We start from the raw sequence: 20,032 nt of genomic DNA on the forward strand, positions 1-20,032 counted from the left end.
ATTACCCCGTATCCAACTAAGTACCGACTTTTCTATACGATAGCAAGTCTGCGTAAAGTAAACACTATCAGAGTAGAAGGATTTCCGACCTTTAGGGACCCCAGCAGTGAACCGTCGTGAACCGAACCGCTGTAATTTTGCCATTGTACGTCGAGGTGGTATGGGTTCATTAGAGCACATCCCATTAAAGTACTTGTAAACAAGGATGCAACACCGAGGCGATGGGACAGACTTTGGAGATTGACCTATAGCACGGGGCCTATTAGATTACTCTTTTTTTGTTGTTGTTTTTGTGCTCAACGATAAAAACCGACTTCTTCATTTGTGTTTGCTTCTCATTTTCGCTTTTGCTCTGATAAGCGTTTCGCTAATGTGAAAAGAAACATGTTCGAACGTTTTGCTGACATTTATTGGATGTGTTGCTACCAGTATTTTGCTTAATTTTCGAGTTTGGAGCGATTATCGAGTTCTCACAAGATGTCTGTAAAATGTCAGACACTTCTTTATTGTTCTAACTTAAAACCGTGCGCTACTTTTGTGTGTGTTAAATAAACGTTTAAAATAAGTTAAAACAACAAAAATGTGATCTAGGTACGTAGAAGAGTAACTTATCTTGCCTTTGGTAACATTCATTTTCTTATATATTTATTTGTTCACTACTTTTTCGTTTTGTTCTTATTGAATGCGAAATATTCGCCGTGGAATTTCCACGGGTCACGATTATTTCGTTTTATTAATCTTAAGTTTCATAGAATAAAAAGTTCAGACACAACTTTGTCGAGCCATTTTTTAAAACTTACGTTTGACCCCGGCACGTGCAGTGCAGAGAACACGACCCTTTCTCTCCTTCCCCCACTTTCTCTCTTCTTTAGCTCGGTGACAAGCGAATGCTTATGTGTGCGTGCGTGCGTGCGTGCGTGCGTGTGTGTGTGTGTGTGTGTGCGTGCGTGCGTGCGACGTGCCAACGTCAAACGAAGTTTAAATTAAAATTCATTTCGTCGGTTTCAACAAAATTTTAAAAAAGTAAAAACTTTTTCCCGACCGGCCGGATTAGGGTTGTGAGGTGTGGTTAGAGTTCATGAAAATAAATGTTAGCAATAAAAACTTTTTAAAACCAAGTTAGAAAAAAGAACACAATTTGCTTCCCCACCAAATTATCGTATTATTGGAGGCCCCGATTCTTCTTTATTTTAAGCGATGTAATAAACCATATTTTTGAGTAGGTTTCCTCCTCTCTTTATTTTGGTTTGTATATTTTTTATGTTGCAAAAATGCTTCCGGGAGATCTTTTTAGGATTCTAAACGTTTACTTTTTTTTACACTTTTTATTATCTTCGAAAAATGTACACAAATGTAAACAAGCAGTTTACGAGTTGAAAGGCATCGTTAAAATATTTTTAGCGAGTTCATTAAATTTTATATTTTATTTCGTCCTCTTCAAGTCCAATGTAAACAAGTTCTTGATAAGCCGTTCCTCCTAAGTAATCCAATTTACAAAATTTATACTTCTAACGATTACTATGATATTGTCCCATACTGCACACTCTTTAAACCCTCGAGTGGTCTCTGGGCCTTGATAAGTAGTGATTCCTTTGTAAAACAAAAAATATTTCAATACTTTGATGTGCTAGTTTTCCTTTTCATTTCAAAATGCACGCATTAATAAAACTGTCTTGAAAACTATTTGTCTGTGCTAACTTTCCTTGCGATATTCGTTTTCAGCATACCTGAACAAAGATAGGGTTGGCCCGTTTCATATGCCGCCTGTTCCAATATGGTCGCCAGTAATTTACATTTCAAAATACATGCATTAATAAAACTAGCTCGAAAACTATTTGTCTCTGCTAATTTTCCTTGCGATATTCGTTTTCAGCATACCTGAACAAACTGAGGGTTGGCCCATTTCATATGCCGCCTGTTCAAACATGGGCGCCAGTGATCTACATTTCAAAATGCACGCATTAACTAAAACTAGCTCCAAAACTAGTAGTCTGTCTGTGCTAATTTTCCTTGCGATATTCGTTTTCAGCATACCTGAACAAACTGGATGCAACACTGAGGTGATGGGACAGACTTTGGAGATTGACCTATAGCACGGGGCCTATTAGATTAGATACTCTTTTTGTTTTTGTTTTTGTGCTCAACGATAAAAACCGACTTCTTCATTTGTTTTTGCTTCTCATTTTCGCTTTTGCTCTGATAAGAGTTTCGCTAATGTGAAAAAGAAAACATGTTCGTTTGCTGACATTTATTGGATGTGTTGCTACCAGTATTTTGCTTAATTTTCGAGTTTGGAGCGATTATCGAGTCTCACAAGATGACTGTAAAATGTCAGACATTTTCTTTATTGTTCTAACTTAAAACTGTGCGCTACTTTTGTTTGTGTTAAATAAACGTTTTAAAATAAGTTAAAACAACAAAAATGTGATCTAGGTAGGTAGAAGGGTAACTTATCTTGCCTTTGGTAACATTCATTTTCTTATATATTTATTTGTTCACTACTTTTTCGTTTTGTTCTTATTGAATGCGAAATATTCGCCGTGGAATTTCCACGGGTCACGATTATTTCGTTTTATTAATCTTAAGTTTCATAGAATAAAAAGTTCAGACACAACTTTGTGGAGCCATTTTTAATCGATTTCATTTAACTTCTGTTTGACCCCGGCACGTGCAGTGCAGAGAACACGATCCTTTTCTCTCCTTCACCCACTTTCTCTCTTCTTTAGCTTGGTGACATGCGTGCTTATGTGTGCGTTTGTGTGTGTGTATGCGTGTGTGCGTGCGTGCGTTTCACCAAAATAGGGTGGCCTCTCCTCTCTTTATTTTGGTTTGTATATTTTTCATGTTGCAAAAATGCTCCCGGGAGATCTTTTTAGGATTCTGAAGGTTTGCTCTTTTTTTACACTTTTTAAACGCAAAAAATGTAAACAGGCAGTTTACGATTTGAAAGGCATCGTAAAAATCGTATTTTTCGCTAGTTCTTTCAACTTTATATTTTTACTTCGTCGTCTTCAAGTCCAATGTAAATAAGTTCTTGATGAGCCGTTCCTCTTAAGTAATCCAATTTACCAAATTGACACTTCTAACGATTACTATGATATTGTCCAATTGACTACTGTACACACTTTAACCCTTATCCTCGAGTTGCCTCTGGGGCTTGATAAGTAGTGATTCCTTTATAAAATAAAAAAATATTTCAATACTATGATGGTGAATCTATAGTCAGTCTGTGCTAATTTTCTTTGCGATATTCGTTTTCAGCATACCTGAACAAACTGAGGGTTGGCCCCTTTCATATGCCCCCTATTCAAACATGGTCGCCAGGGATTTACATTTCACAATACACGCATTAATAAAACTAGCTCCAAAACTAGTAGTCTGTCTATCTGTCTCTGCTAATTTTCCTTGCGATATTCGTTTTCAGCATACCTGAACAAACTGAGGGTTGGCCCCTTCCATATGCCGCCTGTTTAAACATGGTCGCCAGTGATTTACATTTCAAAATACACGCATTAATAAAACTAGCAACAAAACTATTTGTCTCTGCTAATTTTCCTTGCGATATTCGTTTTCAGCATACCTGAACGCTTTTAAAATCAACATTTCGAATGTTAACGTAACACACACACACACACACACACACGTAAACTCATTGATAGTGTCTACCGTCGATAAGCTAGTTGTAAATTAGATTACTCTCTGATGAGTTTTAGTCTAGCCACACTGTGATACAGCGGAACAGTCCGTCTGTTTGGCATAACTCAGTGAAAGTGTCGACTGTCGATTAACTAGTTGTAAATTCTTAAAGGAGAAGCCCCTTTAAGAAGAGACTTGAAGATAATAATTATTGTTATTATTTGTTGCTATTCTTATCGGCCAACCTGGGCCGTGCATTGTAAACAAAAATCCATTTCAAACTGAACTTTTTCAAAACTTAGTTCTTCTTCAAAGTGACAAGAATGCCGACACTCGACCGTATGTAGTGGTCGCTACATCAAAACAGCAAATTAGTGACGACCACTAGACCACCGATTCAAAGAGCTGGAACAAAGGAAGCAGGGAACAGAACACATGCAATAATAATATTTATAGAAAAGACTGAGACAAGTAACATCACGTCTGTGTGTGAGAGGGAGAGAAGTTGCAGAGAAAACTCTATGAGAAGCCAAGACCTGGAAGGGTGGACATTCTAAACATAGCAAATATCACAGCCTGATAGATAAAAGGCCACCAATATGGTCAAACTAATTGTCAAGGACGTATCATCGACTTGTATGAGCAACATCTACTTGAGTTGTGTGTAAGTTAGTTAACGAATTAAAAAAAAATATTAATTCGTGATAAACCTGTTCTTTCGGCAGCCTGTAAGATCTCATACAGACAGAAGGAGTGAAGAGTTGTATCAGCTGTGCGTCGTATTTTGCAGTTGAGATGTTCTTGATTGTAGAATGTAGAGTGTTGGCAGTGTGGCATTGTTGCCTCTTGTTTTTTTTTTAAATCACAAATACACATAGGATGAAGACAATTTTTAATAAGGGACATAATCTCGGCTAACACCGTCAAAGGGAGATAATTTTGCTAAAACAACCTATTTGATTTTATTTATTTTTCTAAATTTATACGATCTTTTCCAAATTTAGGATGAGTTCAAAAAAGAAATCCGGTTCCAGCAAAGATTCTTTTTATTTAGCAGATGCCAAACTTATTCCACGGATTCGGCAGGTAAACAACGCCATTTTTTTTTTTAAAGAAAACATTTTTATTTTTTAAAATTTCTAATCGTTTCTCGCGATCACCAACTAAAAATGCGAACACGTGTTCTCTTGCACATGTTTCGACATTATCAATAAGCCTTATTGAAAACATCCTTATTATAAGGATGTTTTCTTTTGTGTATGAATTCATTTATAAATGAGAGTTCGTTCTTTTCTAGCATAGTGGCTCTTAAAAACAAAATAAAACCGCGGTGCTTTTATTTTGTTTTTTTTTTTTTTTGTATATTCACAATGACACTTACTTAAAAAAAAAAAAAAAAAAAAAACACGGAAAAATCGGGAAACACTATTGGGACGGAATTTCGAAAATCATAATCCGGTACTAGTGCACTTGCTGATTGATCAGCGCTATTTTTTTAAATCGTATTTCCAATTTTAATAAAAGTTTTATGATATGTTTTTTTTTTATTCAATTGTAAGGTTAAATTATACAATAGGTACAAAATACCCTCCCCTCCCCATGTTAAGAATGGCTTTTTAAATAATAACGTTAATATTTCAGCACGGATCAATAAGTGCACTAGTACCCATAATCCTGAATTTCACATGAAAAGAATCGTATCTACGTATTCCTCGTATTTTTAAGATGATTATATCCAAAAATTACGAAAATCGATAAGGTAGAAAATTATTTATTAAAGAAAATAAACAATAGACTTTGATGAAAACGATCGTAAGACACAGGAGAGTTCAAAAGGGAGGTAATTTTCCGTTTTGTTTAAACAAGATAGCAGCAATTTTTCTCCTGCTAACACGATTAAAGTTTTTTTTTTAATAATTCAGTAATATTCAGGTAATTTCGACTGTATAATTTGGAAGGTGGTACCATTGTAACTTATTAGAATTGACAAGAAAATCAGTTGAGACCATTGTTTTTTTTTTTTTAATCTGAAAACTCCATTTATCGACTACAAAATCTCGTGCCAATTCTGTAGAAGCACCGAAAGTCTATACAGAACGAAGATGTCATATTCCAAAAATCACTTAAACCGATCCATTAGTTTTTTTAAACTAAGAAAATCCAAATTTATGATTTTACTACTAAATTGTTATTGAACATAAGGCTGATAATGCTTATTAAGAGTCGACAGATCAAGTTTTTTTTTATTTAATTGTTTTAAGCAAAAACGAGGTAAATATACAGATACGCTACAACAGAACACAGACCACTCTAATTTGTTTTTATATAGGTAATTGAGGTCGCTGACAACGAATCTGATAGTCAAACTTGGGGCAAATTTACCGTTTGCATGGTATTAACCCCTGAACCCACGAACTACTTTCCACTATTTTGTAGCTTCCGTTTACGTTACGAGCGCGGTGTTCTGTTGTAGCGTATCTGGATATTTACCAAAAACAATATTACGTACTTAATTGTCATGGCGAAAAATTTTCGGCGAAAATAGTAATAATCCAAAAATGACGAAAAATCAATGAGTAGAAAGTTATTTATAGTTCTAAGCAATTAAAAAAAAATTGGGTAAAATTGCGTTTTTCGGTGCATGATCCACAAGTAATCTTTTTTACTATAAAAATCTGAAAAAAAATCTTTATAATGTACGTACTTGTCACTGCATGAAGATGTCATATTCCAAAAATCACGTAAATCGATCAAGTATTTTTTTAATTTAAGAAAATCAAATATTATGCAACATTTTATCGAAGAAAAACTTCACTCCATCTTGTTTTTGAATGATACACTGCTAGCGACACCTATTGGGAATGTTTGGAATATAAGATCAGCAAGGGGCAGACAATCGACTTTCCACACTATAGAAAAAAAAAACTTGGAAAATTAAGACATTTATAAGTTTTTGAGGATGTTGAAAATGAAAATAACGTTTAAAATTCCAGCAAACGAGTAGTTTCCAAGATATGAAGAAATGTTAGTTTAAAGAAAGTGAGGGATCACTTTTCTATAATAATTTAACGTATAATGATCACTCACTTTATGGCCACCACTAGTAAATGTAAAGCCCTGAATATGATAATGATTTCTGTTTCTTTTGTTTCGACAGTATTTGTCTAGTCATGGAAGAAGCAAAAGTTTTAGTGTTGGCACGATGGCCAGAGATCTGCAGTCGTCATATGGGTAAGCGAAAATCAAACTTGAATTTTTAAAAATTTTTTTACCATACCAGCGTATTAGATTCATCCTTTTTTTTATTTTTTTACATAGGAGTCACCACTTATCAAGGTCCAGAGGCCACTCGAGGATAAGGGTTAAAGAGTGCACATTATCAGAATCATAGTAATCGTCAGTAGTGGAGATTTGTTAAATTTGTTAACTTAAGTGGAACGGCTCATCAAGAACTTGTTTGCATTAGACTTGAAGATGGCCATAAATGATGACTCCCAAGTTAAAAAAACAAAAAAAAAAACAAAGGAGGGGTGGGGGTGAATCTGTTACGCTGGTATGGTCATGTGGAATGTGTTCCAAGACCTTGAATCTTTACTTAGTGTTTTTCCTTTTTGAAAACTACCTCCGCAATTTCCGGGACTATACTCTTGTGGGAACAAGATGTTTTTTTTGATTGGAATTGTTTCATTGTACCATTGATTGGTTTGGCGTCTCAAATTATCTCTTGCAAAAAAAAAAAAATGCTTATTTTTGCTTGGTTGATTATCTCCCTTATGTAAAATTGTTCATGAACTCCTTTAGCGCCTCCTTTTAGGTGACGAGCTGCATGCCTAATCATTGAAGACGTCGCTTTAACATGACAGAAATTTAAGATTGAGATGTTGGCAAAGAATGCGTTTAGTCCTCTCCAATTGCAAAAACTTAGACACCAGGGTCGGAAAATGGGATTGAGAAGTCAGTGCTCCCGAAGAGGGGCACCTGGACAGCCCTGTCGGGATTCTCCGGTAAGAGCGCCTCGGTGATTAGCAATAAACCAGCCGTTTCTCAAAGAGAGAAGGCAAAGCTTGGAAGGGTGGACCTCCTAGAACTGCACAGAACTAAACTTCTACTGCAAAATCGTATCCGGAACCGTATCATTACAGGAATGGTCTAATCTCTGTTGGTTTTGGGGGCCCAGCATAAATCAGTTTAATATGGAGGCAATTCAGACCCTCTCTCAAAAAGGAGGGGCAGGGAGGCACTCTGGAGTAGGTAACTACTGGGAAGACGGCCGAACAAAGACGTACTCTATTTTCATCGAAGCCTGACGTCATATGTCAGTAAAAATAGGTAAGATAGAAGGGGTCCATTTAATCATGGCCGCATATCTGAAATTGAAAATTGTGAACCTGTGTTGTTGTCGTTATTATTGGCTCACAAGGAGCCTTCACATAGTTTCTCCTTGAAAACAGCCTGCGCTGTTCCCTGAAAGCTGAGTGACAACATGTCAGCACTCTCCATCTCTTTTGATAAGATTTGCAAATAAATTTGCATTATCCCAACAGCTGCTTACCATCGATTTCTCGTTGGCAGCGGCTATTGGTCTTCACTGGAATTTGAGTAGCTTTAAGCCTCCTCAAGGTTCCAATCAACAGAAACCAGATCATTACAGGAATGGTATGATCTCTGTTAATTCTGGGGGCACAGGATAAACATCCCTAGCCGAGGTAAGGTGGAACATGGTCAGCAAGATGCGACAGAGATATTCTTGTTAAAGATTTCCAGCTTCTGCCGATCAGCCTCATTGACCCTCATGCGTCTTTCAAACTTTTCTATTCAAAGTCAATCTTTGCTATTCGCACAGATCACCCGCTAGTCGTTGTTAAAACCTTAGTTTCCGCTAAATCAGCCACGGTCATTGTCTCGCTACCATAGACGAAAATCAGCCAGATGACAGGTAATTTGTCGTTATGATTTTTCCGACGTTTATTGTTTTGATTCTAATATTTGTGGCCAAGCGAAATCGTAAAATGCAAAGTACCTAATTTATTTTTATTTATACATTTAATTTTTTTCAGAGATTATAACAGGAAAAAAAGGACTGCATTCTTGAAAAGTGTCGAAAGAGGTTAGTGGTACATTTCCATTTTCTTTTTCTATCAGGATACGAATTGCATTTTTTGTGAATCATTAAATTTTTTTTATTTTCATCAGGATACGAATTGCACGCACTTTTTGTAATTTGAGGTGTGTGTTGAGCAAAAAAAAAAAATAAAAAGTGGTGGTAGGTAGGCAGGCTTGAACCCGTGACGCGAAGGCGAAAAAGAAAGTCGAGGTGTGTGTAAGGGTGTTAATTGAGCCAAAAAAAAATAAATTGATATCAACCTAGAAATTTCTACGACTCAGCGCGGTACCTAAAGCACCTAACCTTCCGGTGATCTGGCAAGAACCGATGTGTCAACGTGATCTGTACACACGTGTATTTTTGTGAGAATATACTTTATTTCCTTATAATATATACTAATCCTTATTTAAGAAGCTCAGTGTAATTCCAAAAGGACATAATGTAAACATGTTATAAGGTATTTACAGCTTCTTTTCCAATTTTCGGATTTTTTTTCATGGATGAATTGTTGCTATTTCTTCTGATGAGTTAAGGGCAAAATAGATTCACTGATTGATATAATAATTAAGTGATTGATTTTGTGTTACGAAACACATACTCTCAAGAATTGCATAAGTCAACTTTTTCTTTTTTTTTTTTTTTTTTTTTACAAGGTGGTCACCACTTATCAAGGCCCGGAAGCCACTCAGAGATAAGGGTTATTGCATGTACAGTACGTTAGTGTTGGAGATCTGATAAAGTGTCTTACTTAAGGGGGCAGTTCATCAGGAATTTGTTAACATTGGACTTGTAGACATCCAGGTTGTAGTCAGGTGGGAAACAGGCAACCGGAACAGAGTTCCACAGGTGTGCACTTCTAAGAAAGAAGCCTTGTTTATGGAATCTACGTTTTGATTTTGGCACAGATAAAGAGTGGGGCAAATTTTTGACAGTGGTTTCAGCTAGACGGGTGAGGGAGGGGGACCAAAGATTGGAGCTCAGACAAGCACCTGCCATGGTAGTAACGATAACACAAAGACAGGCTCGCAAGAAAGAGAAAAGGGCATCACCCAGTAGGCCACGGAGCCTATTTTGTACTCTGTCAAGGCAGGATAGGCTGTTTTTAGCAGCTCGTGCCCATGAAACTTTTGCTGTCCTGTTTATTATTTAATCGTTTACTTTACTAATCGTTTTCTTGTTACGAGTACTTTTACGGGTCTGTGTGTTTATCACCGTTCTTCCATATACGGGCGTGGGTGTGTCTGCATGCTCTTGCGTGCAGTTCACTGTTATATGTGTGTGTGTGTGTGTCAACATTTTTTAGCTTTTCTATTTATCTACCACTTACCTAACTTTATGAATATAGAATTATCTACTTTTTTAAATTTGTTTTGAATTCTATTGCGTAGCCTACGAAATCATTTGTAAGGATGAACCATCTTCGGAAGAGGCGGATGATTTTACGAGTCAGTTGGAAAAGAAGCACATTGCTAGTAAGAAGAGTGGTTTCCGGTAAGTATTACTGGTTATTGATTGATTATTACTGATTATTGATTATTTTAATAAAATAACTCTTTAACACTAGCGGGACCTGTAGAAATTCCACAGGGGACTGCTTCATATCTAATATATTGATGTTGGCATTCTGTAGATGTTCAGCGTGAATGGAGACGCCCTGATATTATTGTAGCTCTTTTGTTAAAACTGCAAAAGTGTTTATACATCGGGATTAGTGGCGCCAACTAGTTAAAAGTACTCTTTTGGCAAGCATGCATATAAAGAGCACTTTTTTTTTTAGTTGGTGCAATTACCCCTGGATTTGGTGCAATTACTCCGAAGTACGGTATGTAAATAACAAAGCGCTGTTTGCAATCTGTTTACATTGGACTTGCAATTTGTCATTTTGCAGAGGGAGGCAACTCTCGTTTACTAAGAGATTCGTTTACGTTTTCATTAAATTTTTGAGCGAGCAGCTATGGAACGTCGCAGACTGAGACACCAACGAGCGGCGACCACTCATCATCCAAACTCAAATCCTGTCTTCCCGTGCTCTATCTGTGTAAAGCAGTGTAGACGACGCATCGGGCTTCACAGTCATCAACGGAGACATAGAGTCAATTTTTAAAAAAAAATGGAGACATCGTCATCCACATGGATGGTTGGTTGTTTTTGTTTTACGGCATATCAACGTTTTTCAGGTTATTTAATGCCGAATCTAGTTATTTTGAGGAACGATTATTTAATGGAGTATATTTGTTTTTTAAGTCGGATTCTATTTAACTCATAGTTAGGACCCTAACAGGGTCAGAGTGGACCTGGGAGCAATGGCAATTAAAGGGTGGTTCCACACTCCCCAAGGCCCGCAAGGTGGGGGCCTCACCATCAGATATAGTTTTAGGTCATATCCAGGACCCCAGATGGATGGACTATCATAACTAACTAGCTAGCTTGTCCAATCAAATAACGACACTTTGTTACTGCAATACGATCAGGGGAAAAAAAACGTTATCTAAATATCTATCCAGTTATGTGTGAACTTGAAATTCTGATCTGATGTTTGGTTTTCCGTCTTCCTTCTCCAGATACAGTGAGGATTGCATCGATGCCGAAAGCGACACAACGGAGAAAAGCTTTTCCTCTGACAACGCTGATTACGTCATGTACAAGGTATTCACATTTTAACATCGACATTTCTTTTTGCGTTAACATTTCTTTATTGACTACGTGTATGTCTATGCAGTAGAACCTCGGGATACGGTGGCCCTAGGATACGTTGTTTTTTAGTTTACGATGTGGAATACAATGTTTTTCAAGCCCCTAGTTACGGTATTTGCCCCGCCTTACAGTGTTATTTATAATGTTATTTGATTATATACATGTGTATTATATATTGTACTGTATTTTGTGTTGTAATTTTTGATATGTACTTTTTTTTAGCCTCCACCATACGGCGATTTCACCTTACGATTCCAACCCGCGAACAGATTAATGCCATATTCTGGGGTTCTACTATATATATATATACATATATATATATATATACACACACACACACACAGACATACATACATACATGTAGCCAGCATTGTATAATTGAAGAAACTTATTTTCACATATATATATTACTAGCAAAAGTACCCGTCGTTGACTGGGTTCAAAAACAGCCTACAGAAAATGGACTCTGATTTATGAAAGTATGATAGGTTATCAAAAGGAAGGGTTGTAATGAGATAGCTTCGAATTTGGGGTATCAAAACCAAAGCAAAATATGATGAAAGTAAACATAAAATAGATAAACCCCATAATTTGTTATACCATACCTGTTCACACTGAAACACTTATCACAATATTCTGTGGATCTATATTAAAAAACCTTGTTAAACTTTGTGACATATTTCCATTCTATGGAGGTCAAGCGCAAACGAACACCCCATAATTTTATTATACCATATTTCTTCAAACTGAAACATAATTATCAAAGTATACTTACGCAGATAGATATGAAAAGTCTTTATTAAAGTTTGTGCCTATTTCCATTCTATGGAGGCGAGGCGCGAACGCAGACCCTACAATTTTATTATACCATCCCTATTTAAGTTAAAACATACTTATCAAAGTATTATTATGTACATCTATATCAAAAACACTTGTAAACGTTTTTTTTTTACTTTTTAAATTTTTTATTTCCATACTTTGTGGACCAGGCGCGTATGCAGACCCCACAATTTTAATGAATCATCATTATGCCAGATCAAACATACCCATTCCTGTGTCTCGATACATCATTATATGTGATCAGTTTTCTATAATAGTCAACCATATAGGAGCCTATTCGTGACCAGACACAACACAGACGTTCAGGTTTATATTATATTATATATATATATGGAAATTTCTCCTTTTATATATACCAATCCTTTAATTTATGAAGCTCAATGTAATTACAGAGCATATAACAAATAAATGACAAAAGTCTATATTCCAAATTTTAAGATGTTCACCATCTTACCATTTATTAATGCTTTATTCTGGAGTTCTACTCTATATATATATACGTATATGTATGTCTGTGAATATATATATATATATATATATATAAATTATTTACTATAATAATTTTTTCCTGAGTTTTTATTTTTAATTTAAAATTTTTTTTTTATTTCTCATTTGCTATTCCTAACGTTTTCGTATTTTCCGCAGGACACAAACGCAATGAACAACTTCATGACCTCCATCTACCAGAATAACAAAAAGACGGAAAAATCCAGCAACGTCATGGAAGTACCAAATGAAACAAACGTTTCAAAACCGACATTACCAACCTCCACGCCTTGCAAGCGGGTTTCGTCTCCGGCCCCATCTCCGACCCTGTCGGTCCCTTCTGCTCTCACTGGCATGTCTAGTTCCTCGAAGACACCATCCCATCCACCCAGCCCTCATCACAAACCGTCTCTCACCCCTTTGTCCACACCAGTCGCCTCTTCCACTCCTTACATAATGAACCACTCTCCCATACATATGGCTTCTAACAACAAAAAATCCAATACTAATCGTTCTTATTTGGCAGATGATGTAAATTTGACCAAAAACAAAATGGTGGATGGAAATCGACTGAAAGCTTACGATTCCAAAAGGTTCTCAGCTCATGATGTAACCCCAACTCAACCGAATGAGAGGAGAAAGAATGCGACATCAGAAGTTGTCTCTGCCGTGAAGGCGTCCAAGGTTGGTATAATGTTCGGATTTCTATTACTTTGATCTTATAGTTTCGTATACATTCATGTCATGATTGTTGAGTTCCTTTGACCTCATCCCCCTACCGTCGATATCTCACTAATCGTAATTTTGCACGTGTCGCTTTCATGCAAATTATTATGATTGATAAGTATTGAAAATATTTGAGGATTTTGCGTTTCTGAATTTTTGAGATGAGGATTTGTTTTTAATATTATTTGGATTCTTTGGACTGCTGTTCTCATCTTGAATGTTATGGTTTATATAATCTCTAACCTTCACGTATGTCTTGTCGGATTCTGTAATCTTTTTGTCGAACCCTGGGAATCTTTCTATCGAACTCTGGGAATCTTTCTGTCAAACTCTGGGAATCTTTTTGTCAAACTCTGGGAATCTATCTGTTTAACACTACATTCAGATTCAAGTTTCTTAACAACAGCATCAGTGACAGTTGTTGCTGGTATGTATCGGACGACTTTTAGAAATTAACTTTGAAAATAACCTATCTCTGGCCAGGTCTTAATTTATCCATCTTTCTTAATTGATCCGTTTGCACTCAATGATCACAACTTGGATTTTTTTTAAATTTTGCACAAACATTAGTCATGGTAAAAGTAAATTTTTCACTTGTGAAAGGGGGACCCCACATGCTCAGCTTGTTAATTCTTATCCTTCAGGTTAGAGACAAGTGGTGAATTCCAATTAAAAACAAAGCCACTAATACTGCTTATTTATTTTTTTAGGATGCAGATGTTCCATCATCAAAAAGACCGAGATTGTCAGAACGTTCACGGCAAGAACAACCAGATAAAAATACACAAAGCAAAGGTAGGTTTTAAGATTAACTCTTAATAAAACTCTTTAGAGTAACTTTCAATTTGCATCTTAAAACGGTACACTTATATCCAGTCTATTGCTAAGGTCGTTGAACAAATGATTGGATCATTTTATCGCTCCAGAAAGCACCCAACTCCAGATACAAGCCTATATCTAAGATTTCAAGTGTGTAGACCCCAAATTGTCGAAGGAGTTTGGTAGGGTTGTCAACAGTCAAATTGTTGAACTTTGACCCCCTTAACAGCTTAATTTCTGGCCCAAAACCAATCACATAGATTTTCCCAAATCTCAGTACCCTGTATATCAAATTTCGAGTCTGTAGACTAAAAATTGACAGAGTTATTGCGTAGGGAAATGTACACAGACACGTTCGCTTTTATAGATATATAGATTTGGCTTGTGTAAATTACATGATAAAATATTTGCTCTACTAATAAGAATTTTAGTATTGAACACTATCGGAAATATCTCTACTTTATTATTGAGTTTTAATTTATGTTATTTTTGTCTTTTTTTAGAGTTTGGATTTCAGATTTCAAGTACAACTTTTGCTGATGTTGGAGGTAATGAACAGTGTTTATTGGTACGTAATTATTTTACTTATTTCCATCTTTGTAGCTGCTTATGGTACAATGGGGAAAGCGGTGGCTGGTTACTTTTAATACATCTAAAACCAAACTTCTATCTTTACATCATCAACACTCTGATCCCTATCTGGCATCAATTGAAATGAATGGCTCTCGTCTTGGGGAGGCTCCATGTTTTAACAAACTTCTAGGCTTGACCTTTACTCCTGATCTGAAATGGAACACATGCATCAAATCCATTGCCAAGGCCACTGGAAAAATGGTAGGATCCTTCTACCGCTCTAGTAGATATCTCACTCCTGATGCAATTCTCTACCTATATAAAAGCCAGGTACGGCCAACGATGGAGTATTATTGCAACATCTTTTTTTTTTTTTTTTTTTTTTTTTTTTATTCAATTTTCACTCCAAACAAGGCACAGTGCCACTTTGAAGCAGGGGGCTACTATTAGGGACTTAATTAGCTGGGTCATTATGAAGGGAGAAGAGTAGAAAGATGTTTGTTAACATTACACTTGAACTTCTGCATATCATTGCAGTTGGGAAAGCAGAATCCCGGAAAGGAGTTCCAAAGACCAGCAGTTCTGGGGAAGAAACTATTGGAGTAAAAGGCTTTCTTGCACCTAGGGATCTCTACTGTAAAGGGATGAGACTTAGTAGCTTGTCGGGTTTGTCGGGGGTAGTTACGTCGGGGAGGTACAAGTGTTTGCAGTTCGTCAGAGCATTCACCATTAAAGTATTTGTAGAACAGGCAGAGGGATGCCACAGTTTGTCGATGGGACAGAGGCTGAAGCCTAGATGACAGTTCAGGACCTATCAGGTTGGCGACTCTCTTTTGAACCCTGTCCAGGAGCGAGAGACAAGCAGCAGATGCACCAGCCCAGATGTGACAACAGTACTCCATACATGGGCGAATGGTTGCCTTATAGAGGTATAGGATACTGTCAGGCGTAAGTAGTTTTCTAGCACGGTAGAGGGAGCCAACCTTCCTTGCAGCAGCCTTGGCAATGCTCTCAATGTATCTATTCCAGTTCATATTCCCTGTAAACGTTAGGCCGAGGAGTTTAAAAGAAGTACTTTCAGGCAATGTGTTCTTGGCCATTGCTATTGGTGGTAGAGAAGGTTTCTTGTAGTTATTGAAGGAAACAAGCTTAGACTTAGCAGCATTGAATGTGACCAACCATTTTTGTCCCCATTCCACTACGGATTGGAGGTCATCCTCTAGTGTTTCTGCCATTTCCTTGGATATGTGTTCATTTGTTATAGAGAGTGGTGTCATCGGCAAATATACCCATCTCCAAAACAATTTTATCAGGGAGGTCATTTATGAATATCAGGAATAATAGAGGTCCAAGGATAGACTCCTGAGGTACTCCCGCATTTATGTCATATTGTTTGGATGTACGACCGTCGAGGACAACTTTGATTTTTCTATTACTTAAGGATTTAATTACTTTATGAATTCTTCCAGTGATTCCATATGATCTAATTTTCCTTAGGAGACCATCGTGCCATACCCTGTCAAAAGCCTTAGATATATCGAGGGCTACCGCTCTACCCTCCCCTGTTTTATCCAATGAACGGTATATACGTTCAGAAACTACAGTTAAGATATCTGCTGTTGAACGGGCTTGCCTGAATCCATATTGTTTGTCAGTCAGGAGTTTAGCAGCTGTTAGGTACTGGACTAGGGCTTGATTAACTAAGGACTCAAATATTTTGGCGAAAAGCGGGAGGAGGCTAATGGGGCGATAATTTAGTGGGTCAGTTCTTTCACCAGAATTCTTGAAGACTGGTACTACAGAGGCAGTTTTCCAGCAGTCGGGAAAACAAGATTCGTTAAGGCATTTATTGTAAAGTTTGGAGAGAACTGGAGCAACCACGGCAGAGCATTTTTTTAATAGCACAGCCGGGATGAGATCTGGTCCACATGCTTTTGAGGTGTCTAGGTTTTTTATAATAGCATGTACCTGAGAAGGGGTGATTTTCAAATCGTCTAGTGTGGCGTCTGTTCGCAGAGGAAAATATGGGAGTGAGTGGTGTACCGAGTTCAGTGTGGAGTTTGAGGCAAACCGACTGGCAAGCAGATTAGCCTTGTCAGTTGCCGTGCAAGCAACCTCATGATTGTTTGTTAATGGGGGAATAGTTGACTGCCCATTATTAACTACGCTTAACGATGCGCTTTCTGGTGGTTTCAGAGTAATCTGTCTTAGCTGTCTCTATCATTCTCTTACAATTATTTCTAGCTTCTATAAACTTCTGTTTGTTTGAGCTGGACTTATGTCAGTTGAATCTGCGGAACGCATGCTGCCTTTGACATATGGCAGCTGCACAAGCAGAAGTAAACCATTGGGGAGAGTGGGGCTTGCTATAGAATTTCCGTGCGGGAACATGTGTTTCAATAGCAGTTTTGAACCATTCAGTGGTCTCATTTGCACACTGTTTCGCTGGAAGAGTAAAGATATTTTGCCATGGGGCATCTCTGATGAGCTCCCTGATGGCTTCCCAATCAGCCTTTTTGTAATACCTCGTTGTTTTGAGTAGTGGGTCTTCAGTTTTAGGGTGAGAATTTAGGCTGATTTTTACCATTATCACAGCGTGATCAGCATTTCTGAGTGGGCTGTGGGCATTTGTTATACAGTCATTGGGAACCGTTGTCAGAAAGAGATCTAGAAGTGAGGCATGTTGATCATGCTGGCCTGGGTAACGTGTTGGAAATGTAACCAACTGAGATAGGGAATGGGATAAAGAGAAGCTATGTGTTGCGCTACCAGCTACATCTGTGTGATTAGAGAATCCTAGCCAGTTACTGTGGTGGACATTGAAGTCACCAAATACATGTATTTGTGCGCTAGTATCGAGGGAGAGTGCTATATCTATGCTGTCTGAGACTTTGTTTATTAGGGTACAGTCTTGGTTTGAGGGAGAGCGGTAGAGAAAATACAAGTAGCTAATATTGTGTTGCATATTTAGTCTGAAGCACATAAAGGCCTGGTCCTCTGATTCTAGTTTTATTTCTCTAGTCAGGGGGAGGGTGTTACGAATATAGACTCCAAGTCCATGCATATGTCTGTCCGAATCCTTACGGTAGAGTGGGAGATAACTAGGCATGTTAAAGTGGTTAGAGGGAATGGAGGAGTGAAGGTTAGTTTCACTTAATGCTAAGATATCCGGGGTGTTTACAAGGAGAAATGACTCAACATCATCTAAGTTAGTTCTAAGCCCGCGGATATTAGTAAATGCAAGCCTCAAGGGAGGAGGCAGGAGATGCTAGAAAGACCTTATCATGCCTTGACAGAGTTTAAAACAGACTTCGTAATCTAGTGGTGGATGCCCTTTTCTCTTTTAAACGTTTTATTTGTAACACAACTTGTTCCCAGGTAACATCGGACCTGTACAACTAAATATAATAAGATATTTTTTTTTTTTTGTTATTTTCATCTTTCTAGGATATATGCAAAATTCTGGTCCACATGAAACATCCAGAGATCCATCGTCAGCTGGGTGTCACTCCTCCACGAGGTCTTTTACTCCATGGACCTCCAGGCTGCGGAAAGACGTTACTGGCTAATGCCATTGCAGGGGTAAAAAAAAAAAAATCACAATCTTTGTTTTTTAAATTTTTTTAACAGGCAGGAACATTTCCAGCGATCACCACTTTGAAACATCTCTGCCTTATTAAAAACGCGTAGGAACACGACGTTGTGAATGTGACCACACGCATGCATAAAAGCAAAGGAACTATGTTTACACTCCGTCGCGCTCGAATACGGTGATCAGTCCCGAAGAAGCAGGCAGGCACTATAAAGACATTTACCTGCCAATACCAGACCACTTTCTCTCCAAATTTTCAAGTGCAGCACGTCATCATGAGACATTAATACACCCAGCATGGTTTTACGTGGGTCGCAAATTTGGAGTCGGCTTTCAGCTGTCATGTTTGCTGAATCTTCTAGATAGTTTTTATTTTTCGATAATTGTTGAGCATTTGTGCATTTTAGATCTGGAGGACACTTTTTTTCTTGACTGGATAGAGGTCCTAATAGCGAGTTACTATCCAGTCATGGCTGATGGAACAAGAACATGCTACCCCTATGAAGTAAATAAAGGGTTCCACTTGAAATTATGTCCAAATTCCTGAGTTCGACAGAAACATTCCCGAGTTTGACAAGATACACCTAAAGAAGGTCGGAGGTTACATCGACTGAAACGTGAAAATCACACTCAAGATGAATCTAAATAATACGAGCTGATTTTATGTTCTCTCCTTCTGCAAACCAGGTGCTTTGCCTGGGTTGATCTGGTCAATATAAGATCTTTTTCTTTTCTTGTCGACAAATCATCCAATTCCATGATCTTTTTGTGGCCATCAATGACAGATTCATCTACTTCTGAAGAATTGATCTATGAAATGTTTATGCCATTGTTTCATAATATCTAACCAGTACTCCTGATCAGTGCTGAAGAATCCTTTGATTTACGACAACAGAAGCAGAGGACGGACCAAACACCGACCTTTTTTTTTTTTTTTTTTTTTTACACAGTGATCACCACTTATCAAGGCCCGGAAGCCACTCAGGGATAAGGGTTATTGCAAGTACATTACGTTAGTGAGGAGATTTGCTGAAATGTTTACTTAAGGGGGCGGTTCATTAGGAATTTGTTAACATTGGACTTGAAGACATCCAAGTTGTAGTCCGGAGGGAAGCAGGCAGACGGAACAGAGTTCCACAGGCGTGCAGTTCTAAGAAAGAAGCTTTGTTCATGGAATCTGCGTTTTGATTTAGGCACAGATATAGAGTGGATGAAATCTATAAGGTGGCCAGAAAGTGGGTGCTCATTTTAAGTTAAATTTACATGGAAACTGATCAACTACTTTTCGAAAAACTAATTTCTTCATATCATGAAAATCATTTTTTTGCGACGGAAACGGTTTTAAGATTCGGTTTTAGCACACCTAAATCTACAAAAAAATTATTTTCTTATATATGGACGTGAGACGGGCCTTAATTTAAAATAATACCAGCGTGTATTCAATTGAAATTTCTAAGTCCAAACAAGAGGGGACGTAGGTATAGGTAGATGAGAATCCTATAGACCAAGTCAAGTCAACGTGTATTCAATTGAAAATTTCTAAGTCCAAACAAGAGGGGACG

At 37.5% G+C, this 20,032-nt stretch overlaps 1 protein-coding gene across 1 annotated transcript; it reads left to right on the plus strand.

The window, feature by feature from the left end:
* Window positions 1-4,543: 4,543 nt before the first annotated feature.
* LOC145270934 (nuclear valosin-containing protein-like) lies at window positions 4,544-18,999 on the plus strand. Its single transcript, XM_080126482.1, has 9 exons — window positions 4,544-4,722; window positions 6,794-6,867; window positions 8,694-8,743; window positions 10,129-10,231; window positions 11,302-11,386; window positions 12,920-13,444; window positions 14,197-14,281; window positions 14,809-14,873; window positions 18,326-18,999. Exons 1-9 carry the CDS (start codon window positions 4,642-4,644, stop codon window positions 18,503-18,505), a joined length of 1,248 nt encoding a protein of 415 aa, XP_079982608.1. The 5' UTR covers window positions 4,544-4,641; the 3' UTR covers window positions 18,506-18,999.
* The last annotated feature ends 1,033 nt before the right edge of the window (window positions 19,000-20,032 follow it).

The sequence above is a fragment of the Euprymna scolopes genome, chromosome 46 (assembly GCF_053919585.1).
Source record: "Euprymna scolopes isolate OS-2025 chromosome 46, ASM5391958v1, whole genome shotgun sequence".
NCBI classification, from domain to species: Eukaryota; Metazoa; Mollusca; class Cephalopoda; order Sepiida; family Sepiolidae; genus Euprymna; species Euprymna scolopes.